We start from the raw sequence: 21,127 nt of genomic DNA on the forward strand, positions 1-21,127 counted from the left end.
ATGATGTCAGAGCTCCCAGGGTCGCTACTCCATCGGTGGACGAACGCACAGAGAAGGGGTAACGACAAGCATAGGGAGATGACCAAGAACTGTCCATAGAGTCCATACAAGGTCCAAAGCCAGTTGACACGAGAGTCACCACCTGGCTTATCTGACCATCTCCGTGGACCCAGGCGACCAGCGGGTCCCAACCCTGGCTTTCTCCAAACATATCCATGGTTCAGAGATGGTCACTGGATCAGATCTGTGTCCTTCCAACCGGAGCCGAAAACCCCTGGGTTGTATCCTATAGAATCCTAGATCAGTGTCCCTCGTGATGGTGCCATGATGAATTGGCTGCAGTCCTTTCTCTTGTCTGTTGGGTGGTTTTCAGAATGTCTCGCTGGTAGCTCTGTCTTACTTCAGACTCCCCAGATGTGATCTCTGAGTCTTTTATATACCCAAGGCATGTAAGCTATTTTTAGAATTACCCAGTGTCCTTTAGTTCAACATCAAGATATGGCAAACAATGGTGATGAGATTACCTAGTACTACTTGACCATTCAATCTATTTGCACAGTATTTCCTTCTCTGCTTTAGAAGTCACCAAGCTAGCTCTGGAATTCAATGCACAATTAGCATATCAGCACACATCAATAAACAAAGATAAACACACACTATGTACAAATCACTATTACAGACTAAAGCCCCCGTCACACATAGCGAGATCGCTAGCGAGATCGCTGCTGAGTCACAAGTTTTGTGACGCAACAGCGACCTCAGTAGCAATCTCGCTATGTGTGACACGTACCAGCGACCAGGCCCCTGCTGTGAGATCGCTGGTCGTGTCGGAATGGCCTGGACTGTTTTTTGATCGTTGAGGTCCCGCTGGGTAGCACACATCGCTGTGTTTGACACCTTACCAACGACCTCGTTGACGACTCAGACACAGAATCGCCATAATAGCTCCCATGTGACATCGTTGTACAGGTCGCTACAGGTCGCTGGTGAGATGTCAAACAGTGAGATCGCAGCAGCGATCGTTGGGAAGATCTCACTGTTTGACATCTCACCAGCGACCACATAGCGACGCAGCAACGATCCCTGACAGGTCGTATCGTTGTCGGGATCGCTTTAACGTCGCTAAGTGAGATGGGGCCTTTACATTGTATGTTAAATGGTATCAGTTTGCAAGTCTGTCTTCTTGAACCACCAGACATAAACACTTAAATGCTCAAGCCAATATACAGATGAAAAGTCAGTTCTTTTGTTTTTGCAAAACATGGTTGTCTGGGAAATTAAGATACAATCTGGTTTCTTCACAGCCTAGTTTTGCATGTGGCGAGTTTTGCGCGTGGCGAGTTTTGAGTGGCGACTTTTGTGTTTCGACTTTTATGTGGTGAGGTTGGTGTATGTGTGGTGAAATGTGTGCTGAGGGTGATATATGTGTTCAAGCATGTGGTAGTGTGTGGCGCATTTTGTGTGTGTGTTCATATCCCCGTGTGATGAGTATCCCATGTCGAGGCCCCACCTTTGCAACTGTATGGCATATACTCTTTGGCGCCATCGCTCTCATTCTTTAAGTCCCCCTTGTTCACATTTGGCAGCTGTCAATTTGCCTCCAACACTTTTCCTTTCACTTTTTCCCCATTATATAGAAATGTGCAAAATTGTTTGGTGAATTGGAACACGCGGGGTTAAAATTTCGCCTCACAACATAGCCTATGACGCTCTCGGGGTCCAGACGTGTGACTGTGCAAAATTTTGTGGCTGTAGCTGCGACGGTGCAGATGCCAATCCCGGACATACACATATACACACATACACACACACATTCAGCTTTATATATTAGATTATCTGGTCTTTTGTATTTAACATGAGTGCTCTGTACAAAAAAACTTTTTCACTTGATTCATTTTTTTCAGGAAGCATTCCACATTATGTACTTAAACTTCATGGGTGCCAATAACAATGAGCAGAACTGTTTATCGAAAAATGGTTCAAAATCAGATATATTTATATTTTGCAGGCAGGCGATTGAACTGCTGATATCTAACTGTAAACCATTGTGATGCTAATACTCAGCATTGGCAATCTTAAGTTGCTGATGTGAAGAAGAGCGTAGACCTGTAGTGTCTGTCAGCTGAGTGGTTGAATATAACTGAAGCACTGTATGAATGAGTCCAGGCATTGAGTGAGCATGTGCAGACAGTACACGCTCTTATATTTAAAGTGTGGTTGAATCTCTGCCTTCCAGCAGCACATCAAAACAGCTATCTGCAGCTGCACAGATAACAACTCACATCTAAGCCTGGGACAAAGCTAAAAAGAATTTACTAAACTCAGTGGAGCCCATCAGACCCCAGCAATTTTCTTGATCCAAGTATGAATTATTTGCCAATACAAAAAGGCATTACTTGCCCAGGTCAAGATGCTAACTGCACCAAGATTACAGAGTCTATGAACATCTGGAATGATTCGGAAGTCAGTTCATACAAACTGGTAGAAATGACACAAATAGTGACCACGGTAAGTTTCATCATACCTGTAAGCAACTATTTTAAAGCCTTTATTACTTAAACACTGTCTTTTGGGGCTTATTATGCTTTTATTTCAGTTTCATACACATCAATAATATTGAAAAATGTAATTTTAATATTTTTTTGTTAATATGTTGCAGAAAAAATATAGAACTTACAAAATACAGTGATACATAATTGCATAAGAATTGACTATACTGACAGCTAAAAAGAAAAAAATATACATACAGTATATTATATACATACTATATGAATGTGACACTTCTGTTTGTACAAATATATCTATAAGAAAATATTAAAATGAAAAAATCACTACAGCGATAAAATAGATAGTTGCAAAGGGACTAAGGTTTTGTAGCTGTAAATGTGATTTGCTTCCAGCTAATATGTGTAGATTGAAACCTGGGAATATTAGAATTTGTGCTAAGTGGTCAAAGCTGCAAATCCAAAGGGAGGGGGATGTAGGTCAGCGATACACTGGAGCATCCTACTGCAGCTTGTCACTTTTCTATACATTATGTGTTTGCAGTGTATGGTAAGTGTTAATGGAATCAGGGGCTTTGCTGGTGCAGTATTGATAGCATATCCTGCAACCTACAGTTTGTAAGGAAAGTATTCTGATCCCTTTGCATTTTTCACTCTTTGTTTCATTGCAGCCATTTGGTAAATATAAGAAAGTTCATTTTTTTCTCATTAATGTACACTCTGCACCCCATCTTGACTGAAAAAACTGAAATGTAGTAATGTTTGCAAATTCATTAAAAAAGAAAAACTGAAATATCACATGGTCATAAGTTTTCAGACGCTTTGCTCAGTATTAAATAGAAGCACCCTTTTGAGCTAGTACAGCCATGAGTCTTCTTGGGAATGATGCAAAAAGTTTTTCAGACCTGGATTTGGGGATCCTCTGCCATTCTTCCTTGCAGATCCTCTCCAGTTCCGTCAGGTTGGATGTGAATGTTGGTTGACAGCCATTTTCAGGTCTCTCAAGAGATGCTCAATTGGGTTTAGGTCAGGGTTCTGGCTGGGTCAGTCAAGAATGGTCACAGAGTTGCTCTGAAGCCACTCCTTTGTTATTTTAGGTGTGTGCTTAGGGTCATTGTCTTGTTGGAAGGTGAACCTTCGGCCAAGTCTGAGGTCCAGCACTCTGGAAGAGGTTTTCATCCAGGATATCTCTCTACTTGGCCGCATTCATGTTTCCTTCAATGACAATCAGTCTTTCTGTCCCTGCAGCTTAAAATCACCCCCCATAGCATGATGCTGCCACTGCCACGTTTCACTGTTGGGATTGTATTGAGCAGGTGATGAGCAGTGCCTGGTTTTCTCCACACATACCGCTTAGAATTATCACCAAAAAGGTCTATATTCGTCTCATTAGACCAGAGAATCTAATTTATCATAGTCTGGGAGTCCTTCATGTGTTTTTTAGCAAACTCTATGTGGACTTTCATATATCTTGCACTGAGGAGAGGCTTCCGTCTGGCCACTCTGCCACAAAGGCCCAACTGGTGGAGGGCTGCAGTGATAGTTGACTTTGTGGAACTTTCTCCCATCTCCCTACTGCATCTCTGGAGCTCAGCAGCAGTGATCTTGGGGTTCTTCTTTACCTCTCTCACTAATGCTCTTCTTCCACAATTGCTCAGTTTGTCTGGACGGCCAGGTCTAGGAAGACTTCTGGTGGTCCTAAACTATTTGAATTTAATGATTGTGGAGGCCACTGTGCTTTTAGGAACCATGAGTACTGCAGAAATTCTGTTGTAACCTTGGCCAGATCTATGCCTTGCCACAATTCTGTCTCTGAGCTCCTTGATTCTCATTTGGTCTGACATGCACTGTGAGTTGTGAGGTGTTCTATAGACAGGTATGTGCCTTTCCAAATCAAGTCATTTCAGTTTAATTAAACACAGCTGGACTCCAATGAAGGAGTAGAACCATCTCAAGGAGGATCACAAGGAAATGGACAGCATGTGACTTAAATATGAGTGTCTGAGCAAAGGGTCTGAATACTTATGACCATGTGATATTTCAGTTTTTCTTTTTTATTAAACTTGCAAAAATTTCTACATTTCTGTTTTTTTCAGTCAAGATGGGGTGCACAGTGTATATTAATGTGAAAAATCAACTTTTTTGAATTTACCAAATGGCTGCAATGAAACAAAGAGTGAAAAATTTAAAGGGGTCTGATTACTTTCTGTACTTACTGTATGTTCCCCAACATGGGGCCATTCTGGAATATATGTCCTCCAACATGGGCCCATCCTGGTATATAGCCTTCATTCTGGTATATATGTCCCCCATCATGGGCCCTACTAGTATGTTTTTCCCCCTTCTTCTAGCCTACTAGTCACCAATAAATCATTTATTTTTATTTTTTCATTTTTTTAAAGATAACTGTTGTAGGGATAGCAACACCGGTATATCGATATTTCTACATCATATTTTGTTTTCAACACTATTAATTCTTTTTTAAAATTTTAAATTATATGTTAAAAAGATTAAGTGAAGTGATAAAAATTCCTTTGGTGGACAAATTTTAAAAGTTTGCTTATAAGTAATTGTAGTTTACACGTAAATTGTTACATTTGGTTTTGCCGAAAGCACAACAAGATGAAATTATTTTGGTTGCAAGGTCACAAGGATCTAACTGAATTAAAGGAAAATTAAAACAGTAAATGACCAATAATACCAATAAAATGAAATAGAAATAGAGGACTTTGGTGCAAGATCAATGCCTTCCTATGTTCTGCGTTTAGAAGACAGAATTCATTACATAGAGTTTTTCTAGCTATTATATTGAATAGACCACTTCCATGAACTAAAGAGAAGAAAAACTTTTCCAGGACTTAGGAATTATCCTATTTGGTTACAAATATACAGTAACTTTTTAGACTTTTTTCTACAGTGCAAATTAGGTTGGTGGTCAAAAATACTGACAATGGTTAAAACTGAGAATTTGGACTGTCTTGTCCTGTTTGCTGACATAAATTGGTCACATTAACCCCTTCATGACCTTGGAATTTTCCATTTTTCCATGTTCGTTTTTCGCTCCCCTCCTTCCCAGAGCCATAACTTTTTTATTTTTCTGTCAATTTGGCCATGTGAGGGCTTATTTTTTGTGGGACGAGTTGTACTTTTGAACGGCATCATTGGTTTTACCATGTTGTGTACTAGAAAATGGGAAAAAAATTCCAAGTGCGGTGAAATTGCAAAAAAAGTGCAGTCCCACACTTGTTTTTTGTTTGGCTTTTTTGCTAGGTTCACTAAATGCTAAAACTGACCTGTCATTATGATTTTCCAGGTCATTACGAGTTCATAGACACCTAAAATGACTAGGTTATTTTTAATCTAAGCGGTGAAAAAAAATTCCAAACTTTGCTAAAAAAAAAAAAATTGCGCCATTTTCCGATACTCATAGCGTCTCCATTTTTCATGATCTGGGGTCGAGTGAGGGCTTATTTTTTGCATGCCGAGCTGGCATTTTTAATAATAGCATTTTGGTGCAGATATGTTCTTTTGATCGCCCGTTATTGCATTTTAATGCAATGTCGCGGCGACCAAAAAAGCGTAATTCTGGCGTTTCGAATTTTTTTTCTCGGTACGCCGTTTAGCGATCAGGTTAATGCTTTTTTTTATTGATAGCTTGGGCGATTCTGAACACGGTGATAACAAATATGTGTAGGTTTGATTTTTTTTTATTGATTGATTTTGAATGTGGCGAAAGGGGGGTGATTTAAACTTTTATATTTTTTTATTTTTTTTCTCATTTTTTTACTTTTTTTTAACTTTTGCCATGCTTCAATAGCCTCCATGGGAGGCTAGAAGCAGGCACAACACGATCGGCTCTGCTACATAGCAGCGATCTGATGTTCGCTGCTATGTAGCAGAAATGCAGGTGTGCCGTGAGCGCCGACCACAGGCTGGTGCTCACAGCTGCCGGGGATCAGTAACCATAGAGGTCTCAAGGACCTCTATGGTTACTATTTTGAAGCATCGCCGACCTCCGATCATGTGACGGGGGTCGGCGATGCGCTCATTTCCGGCCGCCCGGCTGGTTGCGCTGGTTAAATGCCGCTGTCTGCGTTTGACAGCGGCATTTAACTAGTTAATACCAGCAGGTGAATCAGGATTTCACCCGCCGCTATTGCGGGCACATGTCAGCTGTTCAAAACAGCTGACATGTCCCTGCTTTGATGCCGGCTCACCGCGGAGCCCTGCATCAAAGCGGGGTATCTGACCTCGGACGTACTATCCCGTCCGAGGTCAGAAAGGGGTTAAATCATCAACATGATGATTATGTGGAAGATTTCTTAATACTGCCGAAGTGTGTAATGGTGAACAAATATCTTCCGTTCAAGTAGAAGAGTAAGAAGGTAACAAGGACGATCACAAATATGTCGCACTTAGGAAGACTGAAGCAAATCTCCTTATAGACGTGATGCTAAGCTAGTTGCCAAGGACCATACAAATGGCCTGATGACTGGTTCTAGGGTTTATCCAGACCAGAATGGATTTATAGATCAGCAAAGTAAAATAAAGTGTAACAAACCTCTAACTATCCTATCTTTCTGTGCAGTAAAAGCATTGGACAGCATGGAGTGAGGTTTACTGTGTTTTTTAATAAGTAGGTATGACATATGATAATCCTATACTGGATAGGTGCCATTCTTTTATACTGACCAGCTTCTGTAGAATTATTGTTAGTCCTCAAAGGTTTGGTATGTTTCCTGTTAATAATGGGTCAAGACAAGGTTGTTTTCTCTCCCTTGTTCTTTTCCATTTAAATTGAGCCTTTGCTATTTTTAATAGGGAAAGACCCTGTGCTTTGGTGTAAGGAGGAGAAAGGACAAATTGATAATTTATCGTTATTGATTGAAAGCTCAGTAAATATATGTGATGTTAAAAATTCAGGAATTTTTTTCAGGTCTATCAGTATACTGGTCACATTTACTTTTTTCAGAAATCAGTAATTTAGCACCTTCAAAAAGCAGAAACATTTTAAATACTTTGAAATTTCATTATCAGACACAATATAGCTGAATTCCTTGATTTGAACTCCAATGAGAAAAAGAATTGAGATGATATGGAACAGTCTCCATATTTTTTTAAACTGATAGAATAACAGATTAGTGTGAATTCCTTATCCTGCTGTATGTGTTTACTGTATCCCTAGTGTGGATCGAGGATACATTTCTGGGAAATTGCTTCAAGGTGAGGGTTAAGCAAAAATATTTATGTCTCCCCACAAAAGTGGTGAAAGGTGGAATTTCATTTGAAAGGGGTTGACCACTTTTTAATATTTTTAACATTAATGATCTATCTGTAAGACAAGTCAATAATATCAGACTGGTGGGGCCCAACATCAGACACCCCCACTGGCCAGACTATGGATCTCGCTAATACATTTTTTCTAGATCAAAATCTAGACTAGATGGGATTAGAAAAACTGTGTGTTATAGAGAACGAAGAGCTGAAAGAACAGAGTGAATTGATCATGGAGATGTTAATGAATTTGTATACTGTAATATCAACTGAAAAATGCAATTCATAAGACTGACTCAAAATATATATATATATTTTAGATCTCCCCTAAAGTTGTTATGTAAAAACTGTTTAATAAGAGAAAAAATGATTGACAACGATCTTCCATACTCGTGTGGCGAGTTAATAAATTAAAACTGTGACAAATTGAAATGTAAAAGTCACCAGTGGTGAGAAAAGGATTTAGAGAAGATGAAGAAAGCAAAGTGGGGAAAGATATATTTTAAGAACAAAAAATTCTGGAATACATTTTAAACAAACCTTGATCCAATTCATGGACTGTCTCTTCATTAATATCCCTTTATTATCATGCCTTTTCTCTAATATTAGCAGTCGTGGAGAATAATGTAGAGAGGTTCATACTTTATCTAAATATTAGTTTTGATAAATTTATTTTTCTTTCCTGCCAAATCATTGGAAGAAGGGTGGAAGGGTGTTTAGGATGTAAAGAGCCATCATTGTGATGAAAGCTTTTATATCTTATAAGACATAAGCTGTTTTATAAAGAAGAAAAACTATGGAAAAAAGAGTCATACTGGTTCAGGTCTTCACTGTCTTTTACGTTTGTCAAAATATCTATCTTATTCTCATTAGTGTTATGGAAAAGTTCATTACTTTGTCAGTCACTATCATAATTCTCCAATTTTTCTCAATCACAAGCATGAATTTTCTTTCTTCACCTCCCAACATACTCTCCTTTCTTATATTGTCTGAAATAGCTAATATAGCTTCACATCTTATTATACTCATCATGGCTATCTTATTGTCTCCATGTGATGGAGAAGTAGTGGCAGGAAAAGTAGTGGGCAAGGGAATCTGTTAGCAGGGTCATCTTTCCTATGCTGTCTACATGTGCATGCAGGTCATAGGAAGCTGAATAAAATGATACCTTGATATCTGTGATCCATTGTCTTATTCAAGAGAAATTTATATTTTTCTTGATATGCAAATCATCTGTTAAGATCTATAGGCCGGAGATTGATTTGCATGAGAATCTGCCTCCAGAGCTTATTTTAAATGAAAGAGGGCTCTGCAAACAAATCATGAGAGTAGACTGTCAGTCATTGCATGTCTCACACTTGTAATGCCCCCTTGCATTTAAAATAAGCTCTAGAGGCAGAACTTCACCACCAATTAACACCTAAGACAGCGTGAACTAGGCAGACAAGCCAGCACTTTCAGCATGGAGTTAAAGATAGAATGAAGCAAAAGTAAGGTAATGGAGTGTACTACAAAGATTAATAACTTTAAAAGGGCTCATCAATAATTACCGTATTTTTCGGCATATAAGATGCACCGGACCATAAGACGCACCCCAAATTTGGGGTGAAAATTGCAGAAAAAAAAGATTTTTTATAAGATGGGGGTCCGTCTTATTGTCCGAATTTACAGTATCTTACCTGTGGGCTGATGGTGGCAGAGCAGGGTCACAGGAGGCATGGTGTCGGCAGAGGTGGGGTGAGGTGGTACGGCGTGCACCTGAGCAGGGTCCCTTCCTGCTTAGGTGGGCGACGCCACGGCCTGGTGTCCATGGGAGGGTGGCAGCAGTGGTTACCGGCAGAGGTGTTGGGATGAGGAGGCACAGTGAGAGGTATGGCGTGAGAGGGGTCCCTTTCCCCGGTGAGGTGATGCAGCAGCCCGGTAATGCAGCAGAGCTGGGTGAATCCTGCTGTTACCGCGGTGGCAGAGGTGTGGAGATGAGGAGGCGCAGTGAGCGGGGTCCCTTTCCCTGGTGAGGTGATGCAGCAGCCCCGGTAATGCAGCAGAGCCGGGTGAATCCTGTTGTTACCGTGGTGGCAGAGGTGTGGAGATGAGGAGGCGCAGTGAGCGGGGTCCCTTTCCCTGGTGAGGTGATGCAGCAGCCCCGGTAATGCAGCAGAGCCGGGTGAATCCTGTTGTTACCGTGGTGGCAGAGGTGTGGAGATGAGGAGGCGCAGTGAGCGGGGTCCCTTTTCCCGGTGAGGTGATGCAGCAGCCCCGGTAATGCAGCAGAGCCGGGTGAATCCTGTTGTTATCGGTGCGCGCGGCCATCTTCCTGAGGCCACGCGTTCGCAGATGGAGCTCTGCTGCCCGAGGCTTCAGGAAAATGGCCGCCGCGATCCCCATCTGCACACGTGCGGCATCCCGCGGCCATTTTCCTGAAGCCCCGGGCAGCAGAGCTCCATCTGCGAATGCGCGGCCTCAGGAAGATGGCCGCACGCACCGATAACAACAGGATTCACCCGGCTCTGCTGCATTACCGGGGCTGCTGCATCACCTCACCGGGGAAAGGGACCCCGCTCACTGCGCCTCCTCATCTCCACACCTCTGCCGCCACACCTCTGCCGCCGCCCCTCTGCCGCCACGGTCCACGGTAAGCCTGCATTGCGAATATAAGATGCACCCCCCATTTTCCCCCCTTTTTGGGGGGGGAAAAAGTGCGTCTTATATGCCAAAAAATATGGTATATGTATAAAAAAAATGTTAAATTGCTCGGTAAGTCACATAGTGGCTATAGTTTAGATATAGATAAAGTGGGGAAAATAAGAATGTGATACACTGCAGATTTTGCAAGTTTTCCCACCTGCAAAAAATGGAGAGGTCTTTAAATTTCTTTAAATCTTTAAAGTCTTTAAATCATAGGTACACTACGATTGTGAGAGACAGCATTTTAACCCCTTCATGACCCTGGGTATTTTCGTTTTTTCATTGTTTTTATTTTCGCTCCCCTCCTTCCCAGAGCCATAACTTTTTCATTTTTCTGTGAATTTGGCCATGTGAGGGCTTATTTTTTGCGGGATCAGCTGTACTTTTGAACTGCATCATTGGTTTTAGAATGTCATGTACTAGAAAATGGGAAACAAATTCCAAGTGCCGTGAAATTGCAAAAAAAGTGCAATCCCACACCTGTTTTTTGTTTGGCTTTTTTGCCAGCTTCACTAAATGATAAAAAATTCTTCCTACCATTTTGATTCTCCAGGTCATTATGAGTTCATAGACACCAAATATGTCTAGGTTTTTTTTAATCTAAGTGGTGAAAAAAAATTCTAAACTTTGCTAAAAAAAATAAATAAAAAATTGTGCCATTTTTCGATACCCATAGTGTCTCTATTTTTCATGATCTGGGGTTGGATGAGGGCTTATTTTTTGCATGCTCAGCTGACATTTTTAATGATACCAGTTTGGTGCAGTTACGTTCTTTTGATCGCCCGTTACTGCATTTTAATGCAACGTCGCGGCGACCAAAAAAATGTCCTGGAACACAGCGAAATACTTCCGGGACATAGTGCACAGGCGCATGCACAGTAATGCTTTTCGGCTTTGCCCACAGTAGAGCAAAATATACTGCGTGTGCGCCATCGAAGACTGCATAGCGCACTACTTTGGCAAACACATACTCTTATTCCCGAAAATAATGCAGAAAACAGGGATGGACGGGGTGGAGAAATAAAGAGGATACGCCGCCCATCTGACCGGTAAGAAATCATTCTAATATCCCGCCAATTTGAGCTGACAGAGTCCCTTTAAGAGGTGCATAATCTTGAGGGCTGGCATAAACTTTTTTCCCTAAATATTTCAACCAAATATAGAAATTCTGGAAAGGGGTCAACTAGCAAAAGAACCGATTTACCCCAATTGATAAGAAGTCCACACTATTTCTCCTATAATTTTCATTTTAGGGTCAGTGGAAGATAGAACATTTTCCAAGAACACTCATGTACTGAATGTCCTTATGCAAAGCAACTTGCTATTCCAGCAAACCACATTTACATAGGGCAATATCAGTGAACAAACATTTATAAGCACACTTGTTCCCATTTTTCAGGTCATGTAAACATGCTGCCAATCTTCCATTGCATTAACAAAACTCATTTGCCGGGAGATCAGATAATTTTTGTCACAAAATCATAATTGGCCTCAGCACATTACCCAATGTAAACAAGGGATTTGCTCGTAACTGCATGATGCTGTTTGGGGGCAAAATGATGGCATTACCAATCACTTTTCAGGGTTTTTTTTTGTTTGCATGAATGGACTAGTAAATCTGTGCCAATTGACTTGTGTATAGTCCATCAGCATTCATTAAAGGGGTTTTATAGTTTATAGTACAAGTCTGCAGTCACAATGTGTGACAGTAGATTTCTGAATCTTCACAGCACGCTGTGCAGGGCTGTCAGGATTCTCCTGCACCAGAATTGGAGCAGGAGGGCATATTGCCATGGACTGGCCCGGCAACTCTCCTGACCTGAGCATCTCTTCTGACCTGAGCATGACAGCGTGATATATTTCTATGCAGCTTTCAAGCTCAGGTTAGAAGAGCAGACAGCTAGTACGAGGATAGCAATGCCATGCTCTCACAAATTATTTGGCCGCCTGTCTGCTCCCTGAAAAGTGAATCATGGCTCCTGTGTTTTTCAGTAAAATTAGTTACAATATGTGAACTATTTAGTCAATTAAAATTTTACTAGTGAAGTATTGTCGGTTAGATTTAGAGTCCTATGACCAGCCTGATTACAATCTAAGCTCCTCTGAGCTGCATTTTTTAAGTTTTTTTTCATAATATAATTTACTTTAATTGGGTATAGTTACCATAAAGAAGTCACATGGAATTGAAATCAATAATCTTTTGTACTTCTACTCTATGCGTGATACAAATGCTTCTCACAAAATTAGAATATAATCAAAAAGTTAATTATTTCAGTTCTTCAATACAAAAAGTGAAACTCATATTATGTAGGGTCATTACAAACAGAGTGATCTATTTCACATGTTTATTTCTGTTAATGTTGATGATTATTAGCTTACAGCCAATGAAAACCCAAAAGTTATTATCTCAGTAAATTAGAATACTTTATAACACCAGCTTGAAAAATGATTGTAAAATCCGAAATGTTGGCCTACTGAAATGTATGTTCAGTAAATGCACTCAGTACTTGGTTGGGGCTCCTTTTGCATCAAATACTAACTGCATCAATGTGGTGTGGCATGGAGGCGATGAGCCTGTGGCACTGTTGAGGTGTTATGGAAGCCCAGGTTGCTTTAATAGCAGCCTTCAGCTCGTCTGCATTGTTGGGTCTGGTGTCTCTCATCTTCCTCTTGACAATACCCCATAGATTCTCTATGGAGTTAAGATCAGGCAAGTTTGCTGGCCAAACAAACATAGCGATACTGTTGTTTGTAAACCAGGTGTTGGTACTTTTGGCAGTGTGGACAGGTGCCAAGTCCTGCTGGAGAATGTAATTTCCATCTCCAAAAAGCTTGTCGGCAGAGGCAAGCATGAAGTGCTCTAAAGTTTCCTGGTAGACAGCTACATTGACTTTGGTCTTGATAAAACACAGTGGACCTACACCGGCAGATGACATGGCTCCCCAAACCATTACTGATTGTGGAAACTTCACACTAGACCTCAAGTAGCTGGATTGTGTGCCTCTCCACTCTTCGTCCTGACTCTGGGGCCTTGATTTCCAAATGAAATGCAAAATTTAATTTCAACTTTTTTCTCCTTGGCCCAGGTAAGACGCTTCTGACGTTGTTTATTAGTCATGAGTGGCTTGACATAAGGAATGTGACACTTGTAGACCATGTCCTGGATACACATGTGTGTGGTGGCTCTTGAAGCATGACTGCAGCAGCAGTCCACTCCTTGTGAATCTCCCCCAAATTTTTGAATTTCCTTTTCATAACAATTCGTTCAAGGCTGCAGTTATCCCGGTTGCTTGTGCACCTTTTCCTATCACACTTTTTTCTTATACTCAACTTTACATTAAAGGGAACCTGTCAGCAGATTATGCTGCTATAAGATGTGGCGACTGCCTTTCAGGGTTTATCTACAACATTCTATAATGCTGTAGATAAGCCCTCAGTCCAACCTGCAAGTGAAGAAAAATAAGTTATATTATACTCACCGGGGGGGCGGTCCGGTCCGATAGGTGTTGCAGGTCCAGGTCTGGTGCCTCCCAGCTTCTGGCATCATGCTCCTGTGCAGGCATACTTCTCTGCCCTGTTGAGGGCAGAGTAAAGTACTGCAGTGCGCAGGCGCTGGGGCTCTCTGACCTTTCTCGGTGCCTGCGCACTGCAGTACTTTGCACTGCCCTCAACAGGGCAGAGAAGTACGCCTACGCAGGAGTGCGATGCCGCGGAGCAATGAAAAAGAGGAGGGCGGCATCACAAGAAGATGGGAGTCACCGGACCTGGACCTGCGACACCCATTGGACCGGATCGCTCTCTGGGTGAGTATAATATAACTTATTTTTCTTCACTTGCAGGTGGGACCGGGGGCTTATCTATAGCAATATAGAATTCTTTAGATAAGCCCTGAAAGGCAATGGCTGCATCTTATAGCGGCAAAATCTGTTGACAGGTTCCCTTTAATATGCTTGGATACAGCACTCTGTGAACAGTCAGCTTCTTTAGCAATGACCTTTTGTGGCTTACCCTCCTTGTGGCGTGTGTCAATGACCGCCTTCTAGACATGTGTCAAGTCAGCAGTCTTCCCCATGATTGTGGATCCTACTGAAACAGATTATGGGATCTTTTTAAACACTTAGGAAGCCTTTGCAGTTGTTTTTTGTTAATTATTCTAATTTACTGAGATAATTATTTTTGGGTTTTCATTGGCTGTAAGCCATAATCATCAACATTAAGAGAAATAAAGACTTGAAATAGATCACTCTGTTTGTAATGACTCTATATAATATATGAGTTTAATTTTCTGTATTGAAGAACTGAAATAAATTAACTTTTTGATGATATTCTAACTTTGTGAGAATCATTTGAACATATTTAATGTATTATATTGACACATATATAGAAAAATAAGGCTACAAGCCACAGCCAGATTACCGACAGACCGAAGGAGCACGGAGATTTCGTCCCGACCATGACGCGCAGCAATGGAAGATGAGGAAAAAGCGTGTACTCCAGCTCCTAAAATCTTGAAATTCTTTATTGGTGCATATAAATATAGCGTGTTAAAAATCCTTGCCCAAAGGTGGATGTAGTCATGTGGACAGACAACGCGTTTTGATCTATATGATCTTAATCATGTCTAACACCATATGAACATTGCTGGTATTCATAGTACTGAGTAGCCTATCGCTATAGATTTCAAAATCACATGACTGAAAAATCGCAGGTCCTAATGTCTGACCACTTTACGAATATATTAATTAATCTAAAATAAAACTAAGTATTTATTAATAAAAACCCTTTAACAATAGTGATATAATATTTTGTTTTTCTTGTTTAAACCTGAAGGTGATCTTGTTTGAAAATTGTATATCCAGTACACCTCCCTAGTTAGGAGGCGCCTCTTAATGTCCCCACCGCGATTTGAGCATTTCACTAATTCTATGCCCTGGACGGACATCTGGTATTCTGAGATCCTCATATGTGGGATGTACCACAAGCAAGCTCAAAACCAGAATCTCTGAACATATAAGAGATACGAGTAATTTCAATGGTATTAATAGAAATGTATCTATGGTTGCCAAACATTTTGCTATTTGCCATGGAGGTAACATTGCAGCGATGTCAGTCCAGGGCATAGAATTAGTGAAATGCTCAAATCGCGGTGGGGACATTAAGAGACGCCTCCTAACTAGGGCGGTGTAATGGATATACAATTTACAAACAAGATCACCTTCAGGATTAAACAAGAAAAAATAAATATTATATCACTATTGTTAAAAGGTTTTTATTAATAAATGCTTAGTTTTATTTTAGATTAATAAATATATTCATAAAGTGGTCAGACATTAGGACCTGCGATTTTTCAGTCATGTGATTTTGAAATCTATAGCGATAGGCTACTCAGTACTATGAATACCAGCAATGTTCATATGGTGTTAGACATGATTCCCATCGGAAAATAAAATCTCTATAGGCACATTAGGCTTTATGGTATACCCACCTGAAAATACAACTGATATTGATGATTCATTACTGCTACTTAGCATAAATGATCCTACTCTTCTACAAAACACTAATAGGGAGGCTATAAAAACTCCCCAAGAAACCCCATTTAAAGGTGGAATATCGTCAAAATATATGCCCCCAATCTCCCCAGGTAATACCATCGATCTTTTCCAAGATCTAGTAATAAAAGATGTAGAAGCCATTTTTATCATACACCGAGTAAAAATTTAACGAATAAAGAACTAATGGCATTAAAAGAGCTAACAAAATGGGATGACATAGTTATCAGGAGGACAGATAAAGGGGGTAATTTGGTGGCCTTAGACCGTGATTATTACAGTGAAGAAGCCATCATGCAATTAGGAGACTCCGTTACATATTGCCCTCTATCTAATAACCCAACTCAGAAATATAAAGTAAAATTAAGAACAATATTAAGAAAATATGTTGAAAAAGGTGTACTAACGAAAAAACGCGCAGAAAGTTTACTACCAGAATTTCCACAATTTCCCCATTGGTATGGTATACCTAAGCTCCACAAATGTATGAAAAGGCCACCAAGTCGCCCAATAATATCTGGCATTAATTCTTTAACAGAAGCATTATCCCAATATATAGATTGGTTATTAAAACCAATATTGCCAACAATTCCATCTTATATTAGAGATTCTGGAGACCTTGTTTTAGCCTTAAAAGAAATAAACTAGCAAAGTACATTTTCACTAATATCAATAGATGTAGTAAATCTTTATACTCGTATTCCGCAAGATAAAGGCTTAAAAGCTATTCAGAAAGTTCTACAAAATATGAACACAGAGATGGGGTTAACATCGTTTATTTTGGAGGGTTTAGAATTCATTTTATCGCACAATGCCTTTAAGTTCATGGATAAATGGTATGAACAAAGAGTCAGAACTGCGATGGGTACACCCACCGCATGTACATATGCTAATTTATTTCTAGCAATCTTTGAAGAAACATACATTAATAATACAGCTAATCCATTTCTGAAGCATATTCGCTTTTACATTAGATTTGTGGATGATATTCTGATAATTTGGGATGGAGAAAAGACAGAATTTAATAACTTTGTGGAATATTTGAATGAAACTAATACAGAAAATATGTTATTTACACCTTGCTATGGGGCTGATAGCTTAGAATATCTAGATGTAAAAATAGAGATCGTAGAAGAAGAAATCATCACTAAGGTATACAAGAAACCAACAGCAACTAATAATTTACTGCATTTCAATAGTGCGCATCCGTTGCACACCAAGAAGAGGTTGCCTTACAGTCAGATGGTAAGATTACGTAATATCAATAATAATAATGAAACTTTTAATGAACAAGTGAATGATTTAAAACAGCGATTTAGAAAAAGAGGCTATCCCTTACAATTATTAGAGGAAGCGGAAAATCGGATTAAGAAACATACACAGATAGATTTCTTAAAGAGAAAAAAGAAATTCCAAAAAAGGGGGAATGCTGAGGAAGAGAGATTTTCCTTCTGTTTCAAACATAGTAATTTGGACAATATCATACACTCGTCGATTCGTAAGAACTGGCATGTTCTGCAAACAGACAAGGATCTAGCAGATATATATGCCAGGACTTGCAGGAGATTTGCATATAAACGTGCTCAAAATTTATCAGAGATATTGGTACATAATAGGATATTGTCACCTAAAAATACTAGTTGGATAAACAGCAATACTCCAAGAGGAAATCATAAGTGCGGCAATTGTAAATTCTGCCATTTGCACATAACAAATAACTCCTTACAGCTTAGTTCAATTACATACATGGTTCGGGATTTCATTTTCTGTAAAAGTAAATTTGTAGTTTATGTTTTATTTTGTCCTTGCTTATACTTTTCTATCAGCAAAACAATAAGACCACTAGTTACCAGATTTAACCCCTTCGCGACCTTTGACGCATACGCTGCGTCATGAAAGTCTGTGCCAATACGACCTATGACGCAGCGTATGCGTCATGGAATGATCGCGTCCCTGCAGATCGGGTGAAGGGGTTAACTCCTATTTTACCCGATCTGCAGGGAGAGGGGGAGTGGTGCTTCAGCCCAGGGGGGGTGGCTTCACCCCCCCGTGGCTACGATCGCTCTGATTGGCTGTTGAAAGTGAAACTGCCAATCAGAGCGATTTGTAATATTTCACCTAAAAAACAGGTGAAATATTACAATCCAGCCATGGCCGATGCTGCAATATCATCGGCCATGGCTGGAAAACCTGATGTGAGCCCCCCCCACCCCACCGATCGCCCCCCCCAGTCCTTCGTTATGGGGTCGGTCCCCTCCGTCCGCCTGCCGGCTCCCCCGTCCTCCTGTCCGCTCCCCCCTGTAGTCCGATCACCCCCCCCTGTGCTCCGATCACCCCCCCTGTGCTCCGATACACCCCCCCACCACCCCTTCATACTTACCGATCCTCCCGGTGTCCGGCCGTCTCCTCGCTGGGCGCCGCCATCTTGGAAAATGGCGGGCGCATGCTCAGTGCGCCCGCCGAATCTGCCAGTCGGCAGATTCCTTACAAGTACATTTTGATCGCTGTGGTAGGTTCTATCACAGCGATCAAAATAGTAAAAAATAATAAATAACCCCCCCCCTTTATCACCCCCATAGGTAGGGACAATAATAAAATAAAGAAAATTTTTTTTTTCTTTTTCCACTAGGGTTAGGGTTAGAACTAGGGGTAGGGTTAGGGGTAGGGTTAGGGTTACGGGTAGGGTTAGGGTTATGGCATGTGCACACAGAGCGGATCGGCCGCGGATCCGCAGCGGATCGGCAGCGGATCGGCAGCGGATCGGCCGCGGATCGGCCGCGGATCCGCAGCGAATCGGCAGCGGATCCGCAGCGAATCGGCAGCGGATCCGCAGCGGATTGGCAGCGGATCCGCAGCGGATCGGCCGCGGATCCGCAGCGGATCGGCAGCGGATACGCAGCGGATTGGCCGCGGATCCGCAGCGGATTGGCCGCGGATCCGCAGCGGATTGGCCTCTGCGAATTCGAAGCAGTTTTCCATCAGGTTTACAGTACCATGTACACCTAAGGAAAACCAAATCCGCTGTGCCCATGGTGCGGAAAATTCCGTGCAGAAACGCTGCGTTGTATTTTCCGCAGCATGTCAATTCTTTGTGCGGATTCCGCAGCGTTTTACACCTGTTCCTCAATAGGAATCCGCAGGTGAAATCCGCACAAAAAAACACTGGAAATCCGCTGTAAATCCGTAGGTAAAACACAGTGCCTTTTACCTGCGGATTTTTCAAAAATGGTGCGGAAAAATCTCACACGAATCCGCAAAGTGGGCACATAGCCTTAGGGTTAGGGTTGGAATTAGAGTTAGGGTACCGTCTCACAGTGGCACTTTGATCGCTACGACGGTACGATCCATGACGTTCCAGCGATATCCATACGATATCGCTGTGTCTGACACGCAGCAGCGATCAGGGACCCTGCTGAGAATCGTACGTCGTAGCAGATCGTTTGGAACTTTCTTTCGTCGCTGGATCTCCCGCTGTCATCGCTGGATCGTTGTGTGTGACAGCGATCCAGCGATGCGTTCACTTGTAACCAGGGTAAACATCGGGTTACTAAGCGCAGGGCCGCGCTTAGTAACCCGATGTTTACCGTGGTTACCAGCGTAAAAGTAAAAAAAAACAAAAAACGTACATACTCACATTTCGGTGTCCTTCAGGTCCCTTGCCGTCTGCTTCCCGCTCTGACTGTCTGCCGGCCGGAAAGTGAGAGCACAGCACAGCAGTGACGTCACCGCTGCGCTCTGCTCTCACTGTATGGCGGCACTCAGTCAGAGCGGGAAGCAGACGGCAAGGGACCTGAAGGACACCGAAATGTGAGTATGTACGTTTTAGTTTTTTTTTACTTTTACGCTGGTAACCACGGTAAACATCGGGTTACTAAGCGCGGCCCTGCGCTTAGTAACCCGATGTTTACCCTGGTTACCTGGGACCTTGGCATCGTTGGTGGCTGGAGAGCGGTCTGTGTGACAGCTCCCCAGCGACCACACAATGACTTTCCAACGATCACGGCCAGGTCGTATCGCTGGTCGTGATCGTTGGTAAATCGTTATGTGAGACGGTACCCTTAGGGTTGGAATTAGGGCTAGGGTTGGAAATAGGGTTAAGATTAGGCTTGTGGTTAGGGTTATAGTTAGGGGTGTGTTGGGGTTAGGGTTGTGGTTAGGGTTGAGATTAAGGTTTGGGATTAGGGTTAGGTTTGGGATTAGGGTTATGGGTGTGTCGGGGTTACGGTTGTGGTTAGGGTCATGGCTAGAGTTGGGATTAGGGTTAGGGGTGTGTTGGGGTTACAGTTGTGGGTAGGGTTGGGATTAGGGTTAGGATTAGGGTTGGATTTAGGGTTACGGGTGTGTTGGGGTTAGGGTTGTGGTTAGGGGTGTGTTGGGGTTAGGGTTGTGATTATGGTTACGGCTACAGTTGGGATTAGGGTTAGGGGTGTGTTGGGGTTAGTGTTGAAGTTAGAATTGAGGGGTTTCCACTGTTTAGGCACATCAGGGGTCTCCAAATGCAACATGGCGCCACCATTGATTCCAGCCAATCTTGCGTTCAAAAAGTCAAATGGTGTGCCCTCCCTTCCAAGCCCCGACGTGCGCCCAAACAGTGGTTTACCCCCACATATGGGATACCAGCGTACTCAGGACAAACTGGGCAACAACTATTGGGGTCCAATTTCTCCTGTTACCCTTGCAACAAAAAAAAAATTACTTGCTAAAACATAATTTTGAGGAAAGAACAATAATTTTTTATTTTCACAGCTCTACGTTATAAACTTATGTGAAACACTTGGGGGTTGAAAGTGCTCACCACTAGTGTTGAGCGATACCGTCCGATACTTGAAAGTATCGGTATCGGAAAGTATCGGCCGATACCGGCAAAGTATCGGATCCAATCCGATACCGATACCCGATACCAATACAAGTCAATGGGACTCAAGTATCGGACGGTATTCCTGATGGTTCCCAGGGTCTGAAGGAGAGGAAACTCTCCTTCAGGCCCTGGGATCCATATAAATGTGTAAAAGAAAGAATTAAAATAAAAAATATCGCTATACTCACCTGTCCGACGCAGCCTGGACCTCAGCGAGGGAACCGGCAGCGTTGTTTGTTTAAAATTCGCGCTTTTAC

At 41.8% G+C, this 21,127-nt stretch overlaps 1 protein-coding gene across 1 annotated transcript in view; it reads left to right on the forward strand.

Annotated features, from left to right (window-relative positions):
* The first annotated feature begins 2,290 nt into the window (after window positions 1-2,290).
* Window positions 2,291-21,127, forward strand: part of OPN4 (opsin 4) — a 159,461-nt gene continuing 140,624 nt past the window's right edge. Inside the window, exon 1 of the mRNA XM_077257176.1 lies at window positions 2,291-2,508. Coding sequence (XP_077113291.1) covers window positions 2,365-2,508 — 144 coding nt within the window. The 5' untranslated portion in view covers window positions 2,291-2,364. The remainder of the gene's footprint in view (window positions 2,509-21,127) is intronic.

Source organism: Ranitomeya variabilis, chromosome 4, assembly GCF_051348905.1.
Source record: "Ranitomeya variabilis isolate aRanVar5 chromosome 4, aRanVar5.hap1, whole genome shotgun sequence".
Taxonomy (NCBI): Eukaryota; Metazoa; Chordata; class Amphibia; order Anura; family Dendrobatidae; genus Ranitomeya; species Ranitomeya variabilis.